We start from the raw sequence: 15,018 nt of genomic DNA on the forward strand, positions 1-15,018 counted from the left end.
GTTCAAAATATAAAACAGAGTAGTTAGAAAAAGCAAGGGTAAAAAAAGCTGCACTTGAAATGAGAAGAAGAAGAGAAACTTACCCACTGTAAAGGAGCAGGTGGTAGAACTTCTTGGGGGTGAAAAGAAAAAAAAAAAAAGAAATACTTACCATCATCGATTTGGATATTGAATTAAGCATGAAAATGCTTTTCACTTAAATTTTAGCAAGCACATATAAAAAAAAATAATCCACTCAATGGTCACTGCAGTCTTTCCTCATATGCAAATACACAGTGTTTCCCCGAAAATAAGGCCTAACCAAAAAGTAAGCTTTAAAATTATTGTGGAAAAAAGATATTACCTGAAAATAAGCCATTAATGCATCTTTTGGAGCAAACATTACTATAAGACCCGGTCTTATTCTCAGGAAACACTGTATTTGAAATGTAACTGCTAATATGGCTCTTAATTTTTATTGCAGCACAGGTATAGATATGCATTTAGCATACATTTCCTTTCAGAGTGAATTACAAAGAAGTTCTTCCAAACAATTCACACTAATACCAACACAGTACCAGCCACTTATTAAAGTCACTTTTATTCCACGATTTAGATTTTCATTAGAATGTTTGAAAAACGTATGTTTTCAGTAGAAAATACTGACTATAAAAATGCACTGTGCATTATTTACTGAACATTTCTTGCCATTATATGCCATTGTAACTATTAATCAATGAACCTGTTGTTTACATGTAACCTTTGGCAGAAAATCTAGAATTGTTTGTTCTCATGACATTCTACTTGAATTTTCATCAACTATTAACTTATGGTGTTTTGTTTGACAGAATCGGCTATTAATTGTTTATGATTTGAAAAATGATGCTGTTTCTATTTATCTCTTCGATGTTCTAGATAACTAGTCTTAGATAACAGGTGGTTTGTACACCCCTGGGAGCAGGGTTTAAGTTAAATAAAAAAATTCCTTCAGCAAAAAAGAAAAAAAATGAAAAAACCTTTAGTAAAATGCTAAAAATCGATGGATGAATGTGTACTAGTTTTGTACCTCCTGCATGCATTTTTGCAAAAGTGGCTACTATTTTTTTCACATTTTAAGAAAAATGTGACCGTAGCTTCAACCCTGCCAAGGAGTCTGTATACAGGTCTCTAAGACATCCATGGGATATGTTTGAAAACAAAGCAGATACATGAATGAAAACACAGTCACTACAACGATACTCCATATAAAAAATGTCTAGAACAATATTTTTAAAAATCTTGTTTGAAATCTGAAACTCCTCTCGATGCAACAATAATCTTTACTACAATAAATTCAATCTACATAATGATATTTTTTAAAAGATTTGGAAAGTACTACCACAATATTTTTTGTATTTCACTTAAAATCCCCTTTATTATATTTTTAACACTTTTTTTTTTTCCTTCCAAGAGGTGAAATGCTATGAATCTTCACAGGAGCAAACCAACTGACTGAATTTCATTAATAAGCTAATCAATTACAATATTTTTGTGGTGGTGAATATTCACTCATAGGTGAATTTTCTGGCAGAACCAACAACATCGCTGATTTAGAAGAGATATCAATAGCAGGATAAACTTAATGATTCATGATGGTAATGCAGTCTCTCGATATGTGCTTTTGGTCTCTGCAAAATATTTTATTCCTTGAAACAGAGTGTCAGGCCCTGATCTGGTTAGGAGGTGGTGGTCTGCAGAGTATCATTATACCAGATGTTCACTGTATAGCGAGTGACTATGATGTAGCACAGGACTTTTGATTTCCTCAGTGTTTAACCAAGGAAGGGAGTCTTCAGATGATTCCTAATTGAAAAAAAACCACTCAACTCATGTGTTCACCCTGGAATACACGAAGTTTTCCTGACATTAGCTGCCTATAAAACAGGTTTAGCAATGAATCTTGATCTGAACCTGTCATACTGGCTGAGGGAAAGGGGGATGGTTGTCCAAGTCTTATAATTTCACAATTTCTAAGTGGGATTTTCCCACAAAAGTGGGAAGTCTATGTGTTTAAACATTAGTTGTTCTTTCTGTAGATACAACTGTTTCACTCTAGAATAAATTCAATTGGCCAAACGATGCTCAAAGGACAAAAATAAGACTTTTAGTCAAAATGGTTAGAGTATTACAGTTTCATAGTAAATAAAATTTGTTAAATAAATTTGATTCTTAAAAGTTCAGTGTTGATATTATTAAGTAAAAAATTTTACAATGGTATTGCAGTGATTTGAATTTTTTTTTTGACATTTAGTTTTTATAAAAACTTGATTTGATTAACCAGTGATTTTAACAGCGGCAGGTACTGTACTAAAACTTATTTCTACATGTATGAAGTATTTTTCATTGAAAAAAAATCTGAATGTTTTCTCCAACGAAAAATTACTTTATCAAATGCTTTTCAGAAGTATAGAACACCTCACCACTGTATCTTCAACATTGAAAAAAATCTCAGATCACATTTTACGTTCAAGAATACTTTCTGTTCATTGGCATTTAAAATGAGAATGACTCAAAAAGTATGTGGGTGGGGAGGAAAGTGAAATAATAACAATTAAAAAAATTTAAAGCTGGCACTAAAATTTTTTTGAAAATGACTGATTACAGATAAAAGCTAAAATATTTAGACGTAAAAATTCAAAGTAAAAATATATACATACTTAAACATCAGTGCTTGAATTCCATCAATTGGATGACTATGACTTTGGTACTGGAACATATCCGGATGGGCTGTATTATTATACATACTAGGACCATACACTAATGTTAAAACAAAGATTAAATTATAATGTGTGCTCATTTATACATACAAATTGATAACATAAATATCAACAGAAAGAACGATAATTCATGTCTTGCAGAAAATCTTTCATATCTTACCTATGTTCAATACTCCTAATTTGATAACTGACTTTGGAATGTAAATACCAATTTTTTTTTCACCAGCATAACGAGTGTTTCTTTTTTAAAAATTCTACTTATTCCATGTTCAGATAACTTTTTTAAAGACAAATTTTATGACAGTACAAGGTCTCACATTGCCCTTAGAACTTTTTGGTCAGTTCAAGCATTCATTTGCAATCCCATTCACCTCACAGTCTAGATCAGGGGTGGCCAACCTGTGGCCCAACATGGTCTCAGAAGTGGCACATGAACCCTTTTAAAAAACTAAAGAAAATCCATTCTATTTTCAATCGAAAAGAAATTCTGTAGAACTTTTAAACAATCCTTTTCTTATGAATGATGGTCTGGTAGGCTGCCAAACGTATATTTAGTATGATAGGCACTATCAAAATAATCATTATGTGATGACTTTCCTATTCAATATATGTTTGTTTGTTTTTTCATCTTTGGGCGTAGTTGCTGGATGACCCATGTAAGAGATTTAGAGTCATCCACATTTGAATAATGCAATTACATTGTATATCCAGGAATTCTTGGGGGTAGGGCTAAGCCAGATAATACCCCCACTAGATATAGAGATCTCTAGTTTCGTGTTGCTAGAGTACCACAAGCCCTCAGTTTCTGGTGTCTATGCCCAACATGGTGTATGTAAGATTTTGTTCTACTTATACATGTATGTATGCACAATCTGCATTGCGATAATCAAATTTATGATAAATTAGAACTCAAAAGAATGACAAATTGAACATTTTTGTGAAAATAAGAGGGCAGCAAAATAATATTTTGCAAAAACTCAGAAAACGTGACATATGGTATGTGTATTAAAATTCGTTAAGTGGCACGACTTGAAAAAAGGTTGGCTAGACCTGGTCTTGTACGACTTTATTTTGTCTCCGAGAATGAAGAGGAGACATAACAAGGTAAGTGATCAGCAGATGCAAAAACAGCAGTTGATAGGATAAAAACAATTTTCAACCAACCATCAGTTTAGGAGCTCGAGAATATTTTCAATAAGTTTGAATGAATACAAAATTGCTGTAATGTTAAGAGGGGACATTAGAAACAATTCGGTTTCAGTCCTGCAACTACAATGTTAACCTTCAGGTATACATGTAAAAGAAAGTTATGAAAATGTACAGAGGTGTCAGAACCTTATGGTTAAAATGAATTCCTTTCGGAAAACTTTAGGAGTGATCAACCCACGTATAAATATTTTTTAAAGCAGATGACTACATTACATACCAGCTGCCCTCCTAAAATAACTTACCATTACAATAGATGGTCAAAAAACAAGGAAATGATTGCATCAGCTGTTTAGTAAAATGCTTACCTTCTCGGCAGTTAGAGAAAAAAATTGTTTTATTTGGTCTTGACCGGTAATAAATATTTTTTTTACTCCATTTCAATCAATTCATGTTTTTATTATTTTTTTAAAAGACAAATTGTTTTATGTTTGACTTCAGAGGCTCTTAAACTCCATAACATGAATATAAAAAAGAGAAAAATACTATGCTGAGAAAAATATGGCCTAAAAGCATTTAAATGCATGTTGTATGAAAAAAAAAATCTTACTTTTGTCTGGATGCCAGTTACTTAATGAAGTCCCAGTTAAGCTCACACCATTGTGAGCAGGAAGAGGAGCCTGAACAGAACTGGAACTCTGAAAGTAATGCGCAAACAAAATTATGACAGTTATATGATGCCAATAACATCAATATTATTCAGAAATTTTAAAACAATATATTTTGAAATAGGGGAAAAAATCTAATCTAGATACTTTTACTAAACAAATCTAGAGAACTTTAGACAACTTTGATGATAACAAAAGAAAAAAAATATTTTTATGACTTCTCACAAGTCAATTAAAGAACTAACAATTTCAAACAATTACAATCTTAAACATTTGGTAGTTTTCTTAAAAGATACCAAGAAATAAGATTGAACATCAAAATTCAGCTCGACAACTTACGTATAATACAGATTGGCCTCCAGCAACAATCGACTGATTTAGGCCTAAACTGTAATTTCCCGTTTTGGTTGTCAATGGATTGCTGACAGCACCTCGATATTGATTATGATAAATGCGGTTATCAGTTGTGTCAACACCTTTTGGCTCTTGGTGAGCTTTGGTTTTTGCATGCACTCGTCCTTTCGGTAGACTGTATTGATGATTACTAAGTGAGATACTCGTTTTAAGATTATTACCACATTCATTCGGTTTGGAAAGCTGCGACAAAACATTTGGTTGTGCAAAAGGTTCTCGAGTACTATTAGTAATATGTTGACCATTCCAAGTACTAGGATTTAAGGTTTTTGGCATCACAGACACAGAACTCAACTGAATCGTACCAGTAACAGTTTGTTTTTGAGAACGAGGGGTATTATGCTGCTGCTCATGAAAATCTTGGCGGTTTTGCTGTAAAGAGGATAGTGATGTTTTTTCTAAGGCATAATTGATTGGCAAAGGCTGTGGTTGAACGCTAATGTTAGTTGCAGACATCTGACCCGATCCTAGTGGATCTGAACCATTAGAAAAACTTATAGAAGTTCGAATTCTTTTATACGGTCTACTTTTACGACTAGCACTATTCTTCTCTTTTGACTTAGCGACACCAAGTTCAGGATGCCTGAGGTTTGCAATAGAAACTGTTGATGGCAAGGTTGTAGCAGCAATTTTATCTGTTCCACCAACAACAGTGGAACCAAAAACAGTGGTAGAAGAGGATTGACTTTTTTCACTCGCTGTCACTACAGTTTTTAAAGACGTGTCTTTCACTTGGGAATTTTCAGTAACAGCAGCTGCTGGTAACACACAAGTTTGTACTTCCTCAATGACTGGTGAGGTTACCACTTTTTCTCTCACAACGACTGATTGCTGAGAGTCTACCCCTGCTTTTTCTGTACTGACTGGATGAAACATTTTCACTTCAGAAATGACTGATGATTGTGAGGATACTGGATCTTCAATAATATCTGGTGGAGAGGGTACATCTACAATTATTGGTGGAGGAGAGTCAATGCTCTGTACAGTAACTGAAGAGTTCACTCTAGCTGACTGAGATGTGTTTGAGCCATCATAATGTACACATGCATCTAGTAGTTGAGTCCGTTTTCTTACAGAAGAATCACAGTGTAGTTTTCTGAAAAAAAAAGGAGTAGAGATCAAATTTAACTTATGATTTACAAGCTCAATTTGTTCCTGGAAAATTATTTAAATCTTTGTAAAACGAATCTTGAACAAAAATTTCTATGTCAGATAACAACAAAGGACATATAAAGACGTTTCACATTCACAAAATAAAAAAATTAATTAGCATTGAATTTTAATTGCCATACAGTCTGAGAAATATTTGATTTGTTGAACTGCGCGAGCATGGAAAAACATTTTATTTACAAAATTCAAGTGTTTATTCAAATCACCAAAGTTTTGAATGACTTTTCTTTTTTTCCACACTCATAAGAAACATTTAACAATTTTTTTTAAATCTGCACAATTTAAACGTAATAAAGTAAAGCCCTCTCTTAATGGTTACCTCTCCTTTAAAGCAAAATAATTTCCTTTGTACAATAAAAGTATTATAATGGTCACCGGGCCATCTTAAGAGCATCCACTCCAATGGGTGATTTTTCTGAGGTCCCCACCTGGCTAGAAAAATGTCTGCCTACAGATTTGCATGCTTACTCTCAAAATTTTTAATCAGATTTCATTTTCATGAGGCTCCTACTTTGACTTGAGGCCCCCAGGTAGGCCCGTGCATTAAGACTGCATTGATGGTCACACCTCTTTTATAGAATGAAATTTTTTTGTCCCTAATGTTCACAAAAGAAAAATTTTACTGTATTACAATTCTCATTGTGTAGCAAAAATATATGAATGCATGGAAGCATTTGCAGTTGTGTGCAACACAGACAGGACATTGTATTCATCTAATGCAAGTTATAAATATATATACAGTGAAAAAATATCGTGTAATCATATTACTTTCTGGTCCCATCAAACCAGACACGACCCAGGCTCTGTCCATTTTGGGATGTAAGCCCCTTACCCGTGTAGGTTAGATCATGCCGGGGAGGGTACTCTTTGGTCCCAGTGCACTTTCAATAGCATTATTATATATTATTTCTGCAACAATAAATGCTGTATAATAAGTTTCTCATTTTTTCTTTCTTCTGTCTCTTGTTTATTGTTATACAACACTTTAAAATTTTTCTAAATAGGTGAGGTGAATCTAAAAGCAAGTTACATTTAATTTTATTGGCAGACGTGTTACAATAAGACTGACCTTCTATGGGAGAGAAATGACCCATTTGTATAGTTCCTTTGCATCTGCTTGCTAAGCTTTTTTGAAAGACCCATTAGCTGACCTCTTACTCTGAATTGGAAGCACATAGAACTATTAATTTTTTACGATCTAAACAGCTCCAAATACACATTTGCCCAGTGTACACAACAAGAGACTAATATCTCGTATGACAATTTTGGTTCACAGAAATAGCCAGCACATAAAATTTTCTATGTTTTCCATCATTTAAACCAAAGAATGTCATTGATTTATTGCGTTAAAACCAACGTAGCTTGTAAGACCAAACACTTGCTGGAAAAGTTCAAATGAGAGTGCCACATTAATGCTCCTTTCATACGCTATGGATTCGTCCATACGGTGATAATTGCTTTCTCCTTCACACGAGACATGACGGTCACTGCACTTAGTCTGCTGTTTTGCGTGAAATATAGAGCAAAATCAAATTATTGCTTTATTGCAGAATAACTCCATATGGCCGAATGTCTGTAACCCATGAAAGCATGCATCTAGTCACACAGGAAACTTATTATGGCACGGCAGCTGCCTGTGACTGTGGCAATGGATGCCAACATCATGGCAGCTTCACCCTACCGCGACTCATCCGCATCATGTGAAAGCTACCACCCAATCGCTCACACCACCAATGGAATGCCTCTGTTTGGCAGATCCTCCATACAGTGGATCAAATCCACAGCGTCTGAAAGGAGGGTAACCGCACAGAGTCCAGCTATGACTTGACCCTATACACAATTCTCATTTCTTTGGTGAAACAGGATCCGGAAAGATAATGATATTGAACAGATGGAAATGAGAAAACTGCAGTTTTTGAACTTGATGCACAATGCTAGAAGAAATTTTGTGTTGTGATAAACATTTGAATTATTCAAGTTATTATGTCAGATCATGAGTGAAGGTTGTTATTTTCAATAAGTATGCATACTTTAATTTGAATACTTTATTAAAATTCCCTTTTTTATTTATCTATGTGAAATGAATTTTAAGAACCAAAATATTCAACAGCATTCAAAATATTCATTGCACTCACTTCATCAAATTGAAGGATTTTTGGTATGGGTAAGTCTGGAAGGATTTTTCAATAAGCTCACTGATTCTGTTTCGATCACAGAAAATATTCCCCCTGCGTGAGCGCCGTAAACCAAATGTACATACCTTCAAAGAGAAAATAAGTTATTAATATTAAACTAATATATAAATCAATCAACACATCACCAATGCTATATACTGCTATTACATTGCACATGCACCTTATAAACATCTCCTGTGGAATTTCTAAGAGATCAGTGTGGGTAGGAAGAATTGTGTATGTATATGCATATCTCGTGCACAAGAAGTGTTGCCATCTGTCTTCCATATTGGAAGGAAAAGAGATAGATGTATGAATTATGTGTTTGTTAAGTATTACACAGCTGTCGACTTTAGAGAATGAGAATTAGGGAGATTTTCGCATGGATCTGAATTCCATACAAAAATATAAAGGGAATTTTTAAAAACATTTTAGGGATTTTGACATTGATAAAAGTAAAATTGTATGGATTTTCCCCTGGGCAAAAACGTGACATGTAAGCCATCACCGATTAGCATCAAGTCGCCAATACATGCTAATCAGTAGGTGAAATTACCTATCATTACTACTCTGAAATCAAATCTCACCAACCAAAAAATCACCACCATTCCCGAAATGGGTTATACAATCAGGTTCTCCCAGCATAAGAACTGTTTTCAATTCGCTGCCAGCCATAGGATCAACTGACCAGTGTCAAGCCACTCATGTACCTAAATACCTCAGACTCTGGAAAACTTGACTTTTGATCAAGTTTTATCAATTCTCCTGATGATGCCAACCACTAGTGTTGGGGAAACGTTGAGAACTAACTCAAGCGGACGACGGTTTTCAAACCCCAACAAACATTTTTCATCAATCTACATTATGCTTATGACGTCATGAAAGCAAGTGTTTTTTTAGGGTAAATTCTTTGGGTATAATTTTTTTCTCAAAAGTAGAGATCTTTTACACAATCACAGTCAAAATCCAGGAAATACAAGGATTTTTTGTGAGTTCGGGGAAGGGAGTAGAAATCTGGGCACCTCCTAGAAGAATTCAGAAGACTTGGCAGCTACAGTATGGCATTCAAGGTTTGGTAATTATCTGCGGAAACTTATCTAAATAAAAGACCAGTTAGCAGTGGTGAATCACAGTTGGAAAACCAACTTCAGCTGATCAATGTGCTACCAGCAGTGATCAAACCTGGATCCTTGCAACGCGAGTATATCATGATTCCAGATCAACAATTTAATTGAGAGGTTAAAAGAAATTTGTCACAGGATTAAAAAAAATATCACATAGCATACACTGATTGGCTTTGGTTCATGATTTATAAAAGCTGTATCTTCATCGGAATGTGTGTCTATTAGTTCTGGAATTTCATTTTCAGATGCGATATCCATAGAATTTAGCCTTTTTCGCTCGCTTTGCTTTAGATCTTTCTCTTTATCTGTCATCTTTGTTGCTTCAAAATCCTCATCTGAAATATCTGTTGTTCCTGCATCCTCTAGGTCATTCAGTATGTCTAATGATCCACTCTCATCTTCAGAGTCTTCTGCAGAAGACAGACTTGTAGCTGAATCTTCAGTGTTCATCTCATGATCTGAATGACTTGCTGCTGTTTCAGGACTAAGAAGAATAAGAAGGAAAAAAAACTGATCATGGGAAAAATACCTTCAAAAATATAATTTCACACAATTTATCCATTTGCATTCTACCTCTAAATTAGCTAAAAGACCTGTATCACCGCTCATCGATAGGAAATCAGATTTTTGCATACAAGTAGATTATTCCCTACTCTGCAAAAAAAAATACACTCACCATTTGTGCCTTTTCATATGCAAATTGTTTAAAAAAAAACCAAATCAGTTTTTCTTCCAGGGATATCCTCAAATTCAAATAAAGAAGTACAGTCATCTCAATTTTGTTGACAGCAGATTAATGATACTGATAGGTTTATGAAGTACCCAGGGCTTCCACTCAAAAAATTAAGTAGGATGGGAGAGGGTACCCCCAGAAAACATAATAAAAATCAATAATTCTTTCCCCCCATACCACTATTTCAGTATCCTGTAAGATTGACTACAGCCAAAGCAAAATGACAAAAAATGACTTGGTTACAAAAATACATTGTGGCCAAAACAGGGTATTAGCAACCACAGATAATTCTTTTCTGTCTGTCCCTTACATTATAAATTACATTTTTTTTTTGAGTCTTCCACAGTCCAGTCTGTCAACTCTCTTTGATAATGCACACAGCAAATTATGAAGACATGTAAATTTTTTAAGAATGACGCTCTTTTGAGACCACTTTCAAAAGCACAGTGTAAAATGTGTAAATTATAAGGTTCAATGTAAATGTTGGATTCAACTAGGGTCACTGATTTGGGAATTCTCATTGACAAGCGACTTAGGTTTTCTGAACATTGTTCAGCGGTGGTCAAAAAAGCGAATAGAATGCTTGGTCTCATTTTCAAAAAGGTCTCTTCGCGTTCACCTAAAATCATTCTTCCACTTTTTCGAGGCTTAGTTCGTCCTGGACTGGAGTATGCTGTAAGGTTTTGGATACCATACCTACAGAGGGACATAAACTTGGTTGAAGGGGTGCAGAGAAGAGCTACGCGTGTCCTTATTGGCACACAGGGCTTGAGTTATGAAGAGAGACTTCATTTTTTGAATATGTTTACATTGGATGAACGCAGGTGTCGAGGAGATATGATCGAAGTGTTCAAAATTTTCAATGGGATGGATAGGATGGACCATGAACTTTTAGTATACCGCCAATCGACTGCTTTTACAAGGTTACACCAGTATCGATTGGTGAGGGACAATGCAAGGCTATGGTGTCGCAGGGAATTTTTCTCGAATAGGGTTGTTAGTAAATGGAATAGCTTACCCCTGGAGGTAGTAAATTGTAACACAATTGACACGTTTAAAAAGAAGTACGATAAACATGTTTGGGTAAATCGAGAAGCTATCCATTCTTAGAATAAGACAACCATAAGTATTTTTTATGGGCATTGTATAATATTTTATCATGTGTATATATTGTTTATAATTTGTGTTAATTGTATTTTTAATTGGGTTGCTGTATTTTTGAAATATATGACAACCATATTTTTATGGGCATCTTTTTATCAGCCACCTCGTTGGGCATTTTGTCTGTCGTGGCGTTGTATTTGTATTTGTAAATAAGTGAAGGTGAACTGGTTGATTTTACTGCGTTGTCCATCCTTTTTTAACAGGATTTGTTGGAATTTTACTTTTCAATGTCAGTGTAAACATTTCTGACGAATGAAGCACTTTTATTTCTAGCTCTTTGCTGAGCATTGTAAGTATTGTTTATGCCTCTGCATGCCAGAAAAGTACAGAAGACAGTCGAATGCTAAAAACCTGGAATAGGCCTATGTATCCAACTGCTTTGTAATGCAATATTGTTTCATCTATGCACAAAATGTGGACCATAATTTTAAATGATGAATGTGTTAGTTACTGTGTTCAAGACCGTGTGTGAAGTAGTAAATACAAAATTATTTTTCCCATCCACACAGAAGTTTTTAATGACTATTAAACTTGTTGAATCCTCAAACTAAGCAAATGAGATATTAATAAATTAAATGGTCCACATACATCCCCCAAATAACCTTAAAACTGATATAATTTCTGGTTTGGGTGAATCACTAATTGCAATCTACAACATTTGTAATATTAGGCAATATATGATTCCCTCCTCAAGTAAAATCAATTACACAAATTTTGTTGATAGGATTTGGTAAAAAAATAGGAAAAGTAGGACAAACGTCCTTCTCCTAGCAGTTTCCAGCTCATTTTTAAAATTTGTAAAATGTTACCTTTGTATTTTAAAAAATAAAAATGTAAATTATGAAAATTTAATTTATGTCAAAACTCACCAATATCAGCGCCATAGGCAGCTGTAATATGCAGTGTATTGAAAAAAAATTGTAAAAGTTCATATTTTAAATGAAAAGCTGCAAACTAATTATCTGAACTGGGAAGAGAAAGCAAAAATATGCACATTGAAAATGTCAAAAAAAAGAATTCAAAAATGGAAAAGTTAAAAAGTTATAGCCAATGTCTAGGATTCTCATCCAGGGGGGGGGGGGGGGGTGAAAAACACCCTGACATTGACTTAACACAATATGTTTATGAGAGCATTTCTTGGCCTCTATAGTCTAAATTAGCGGTTCTCAACCGGTGCTCCAATGGCAACACCCCAAGGGCTCCGCGTGCAACTCCCAGGGGCTGCGCAACGACTCGAGGAAAATAAAACGAATCAGTAAATTTGATAGATAAGTAAATAAGAGAGGCCTACAAGGTTCTGCCATAAAAATTATGTACAAAAAAGGGCTCCTCAAGTCAAACAGGGCTCCGCGAGTCAAAAAAGGTCGAGAACCACTGGTCTAAACATATGCTCGATCCCCCCCCCCAACATTCTGCTGTAGTACCATTGAATTCAAAAAACAAAATAGAAGCCAAAACAAATATTTTTTTGCCAAGTTGAAGAAAAAAAGTAAAGTAGCAGGCAATAAAAATATATAAAATAGATCCAGAAGGTGCAAGTAAATACCATGTGCTAGTCCTTGGTATGGCGGGTTGCAATACTTGGTATTCAGAGTGAACAGTTATAGTTATTAGTGCGAGACACCTTGGACTTACTTTCTATAACTATAACTCACACCAATAACTATAATTGCTCACTTTGAATATAACCCACCATACCTAGGACTAGCACATGGTATGTATATATATACTCTCTTGTACCTTCTGCATCTATTTATCTATTTTATATATTGACTACTACTTTGCTTTTTTTTCTTCAACTTGACAGAAAAACATTCGTTTTGGTTTCCATGTTGATTTTTGAATTCAAATGGTACTACAGCAGAATGTCGGGGGATTGAGTATCTATTTAGGCTATGGAGGCCAAAAAATGCTCTTAGAAACGTTGTGTCATGCCAGGATGTCCCCTTCCCCCTGATGAGAGCCCTAGATATTAGCTATAACTTTTTTTCATCTTTGAATTCTCCGATTTTTCCTTTTTGAAATTTTTAATGTTCATATTTTTGCTTTCTCTTTCGAGTTCACATAATTAATTTGTTTGCAGTCTTTCATTTAAAATATGGAACTTTTACAATATATATATACACAGTAGAGCAACAATTATCCAAAACAATTGGGGACTGAGGGTGTTTGGATATAACCGTAATCCAGGGGAAAAAAATTATATCAGTGTCATAAGAGTAATATGAAACAAAGAAAAAGTGATATTAAACACAAAACTGTATACATTTCATACCACGTCTTTCAAATAACAGAGAACTGACTAGCCTAGTTTGACAAGTTTAAAATGGCCATTAAAGTAGGCCAACAGTTTAGGAAAAGAAGTCCAAATATTTCTTTCGCTTCACAGCTTACACTCATACTGCTAAATCTCGTAAACGTTTCATAGACAGCAATTGGACAGCATCACATTCTACTTGTTGTTCTAACCACTTCATGGTCATCTCAAGGCAGTGAATTTGCAGACTAGAGCGCTTTTAGTTAACCAATGTTTTGGTTGGTCGGTATTTGGATAATCGATGCTCTACTGTATATACAAACACATTTCTTTTCAATAAAAAAATCTGAAAGTTTATTTTAAACTACCAAAATATATGGAAAATGTTGCGCGTGCAAAGCATATATATCAAGGCAAAAGTAAAGTGCTTGAATAGGCAAAATGCTACGTTGGATTTGCCTATCTCTTAACATGGTTAGGCTTGAATGAATTTTTTTATTACCATTAATTTTGAACAAACACTTTGCTGCTGACTATATTTTATTTATCAGCAGGTAAAGATGTGTCCCTAAGAATTTTGTTGGATTTTTTGGTTAACATTTATTTTTGATAATTTTTAAAATTTTTTGTTCAATTTTGTGAGAATGACCCATAAAGTATTTTAGTCAATGTCACTTGAAATTATGAGAAAATGGGAAAGAAAGAAAGAAAGAAAGAAAGAAAGAAAGAAAAAAAAAAAAAAAAAAAAAAAAAAAAACACACAACAAACACGTACCTGCACTCAGGTTCTAAGTCACTTGAAGATGTAGAAGTAGTGCATTTACGTTGAGATGGACTACTAGGAGAGTTTGGTTGCGAAATATTTTCTACAAAAGGAGGAAAAAACAATATAATTTTGTTTTTGGAAAATAACACACACATTAGACTCCTAACTCACTCCGAGTTCAATAAGGCTATTGGTTATATTAAATTTGATAACAATTATGACAAGTTTAGATGGTTTTTGAAACTAATTCATATTAAAAATTAGAATAAAACATAATTTATTTGTAATTTGCGAAGGCTACTACATTTCATCAACTGAGTACACTTCTATTCAAAGGTTGGACAACAAGAACAAGCTTCATTAGAGTTAAACACAATCACAGACTACTACTAAATCACACCTTGTGAACATTCCTGTGGAAAATTTTCTCACAGACTGACACATGTCAGAAGTGTCATATACATATTAAGTTTGCCTAACATATTTATAAATGGAGAAAGATGTTAATTTTTGAAATGAAAGTTAATTTTTCTGGCCTATAATACAGGCATTCTCATCCTGTTGCTTGCGAGCACCACGGTGCTCCCTGAAACACTCAGAGTGCTCAATGCTCATGTCCAATTTCATGCTTACAAGTATTTCATCAACATTCCAACTAAAGACCTTG

General features: G+C 34.3%; 1 protein-coding gene across 2 annotated transcripts in view; it reads right to left on the reverse strand.

The window, feature by feature from the left end:
- LOC149075915 (uncharacterized) overlaps nt 1–15,018 on the reverse strand; it is a 57,195-nt gene that overhangs the window by 7,532 nt on the left and 34,645 nt on the right. Inside the window, exons 6-11 of one of the 2 annotated variants that reach the window (XM_089243421.1) lie at nt 14,361–14,451; nt 9,594–9,915; nt 8,269–8,393; nt 4,889–6,059; nt 4,492–4,579; nt 2,676–2,775 (exon numbers count right to left, since the gene is read on the reverse strand). In XM_089243421.1, coding sequence (XP_089099547.1) covers nt 2,676–2,775; nt 4,492–4,579; nt 4,889–6,059; nt 8,269–8,393; nt 9,594–9,915; nt 14,361–14,451 — 1,897 coding nt within the window. The remainder of the gene's footprint in view (nt 1–2,675; nt 2,776–4,491; nt 4,580–4,888; nt 6,060–8,268; nt 8,394–9,593; nt 9,916–14,360; nt 14,452–15,018) is intronic. The other variant, XM_089243420.1, reaches the window with a different exon arrangement.

Source organism: Pholcus phalangioides, unplaced genomic scaffold (assembly GCF_987345545.1).
Source record: "Pholcus phalangioides strain wild (caught in Gottingen) unplaced genomic scaffold, Ppha-v1.0 ptg000015l_1, whole genome shotgun sequence".
Taxonomy (NCBI): domain Eukaryota; kingdom Metazoa; phylum Arthropoda; class Arachnida; order Araneae; family Pholcidae; genus Pholcus; species Pholcus phalangioides.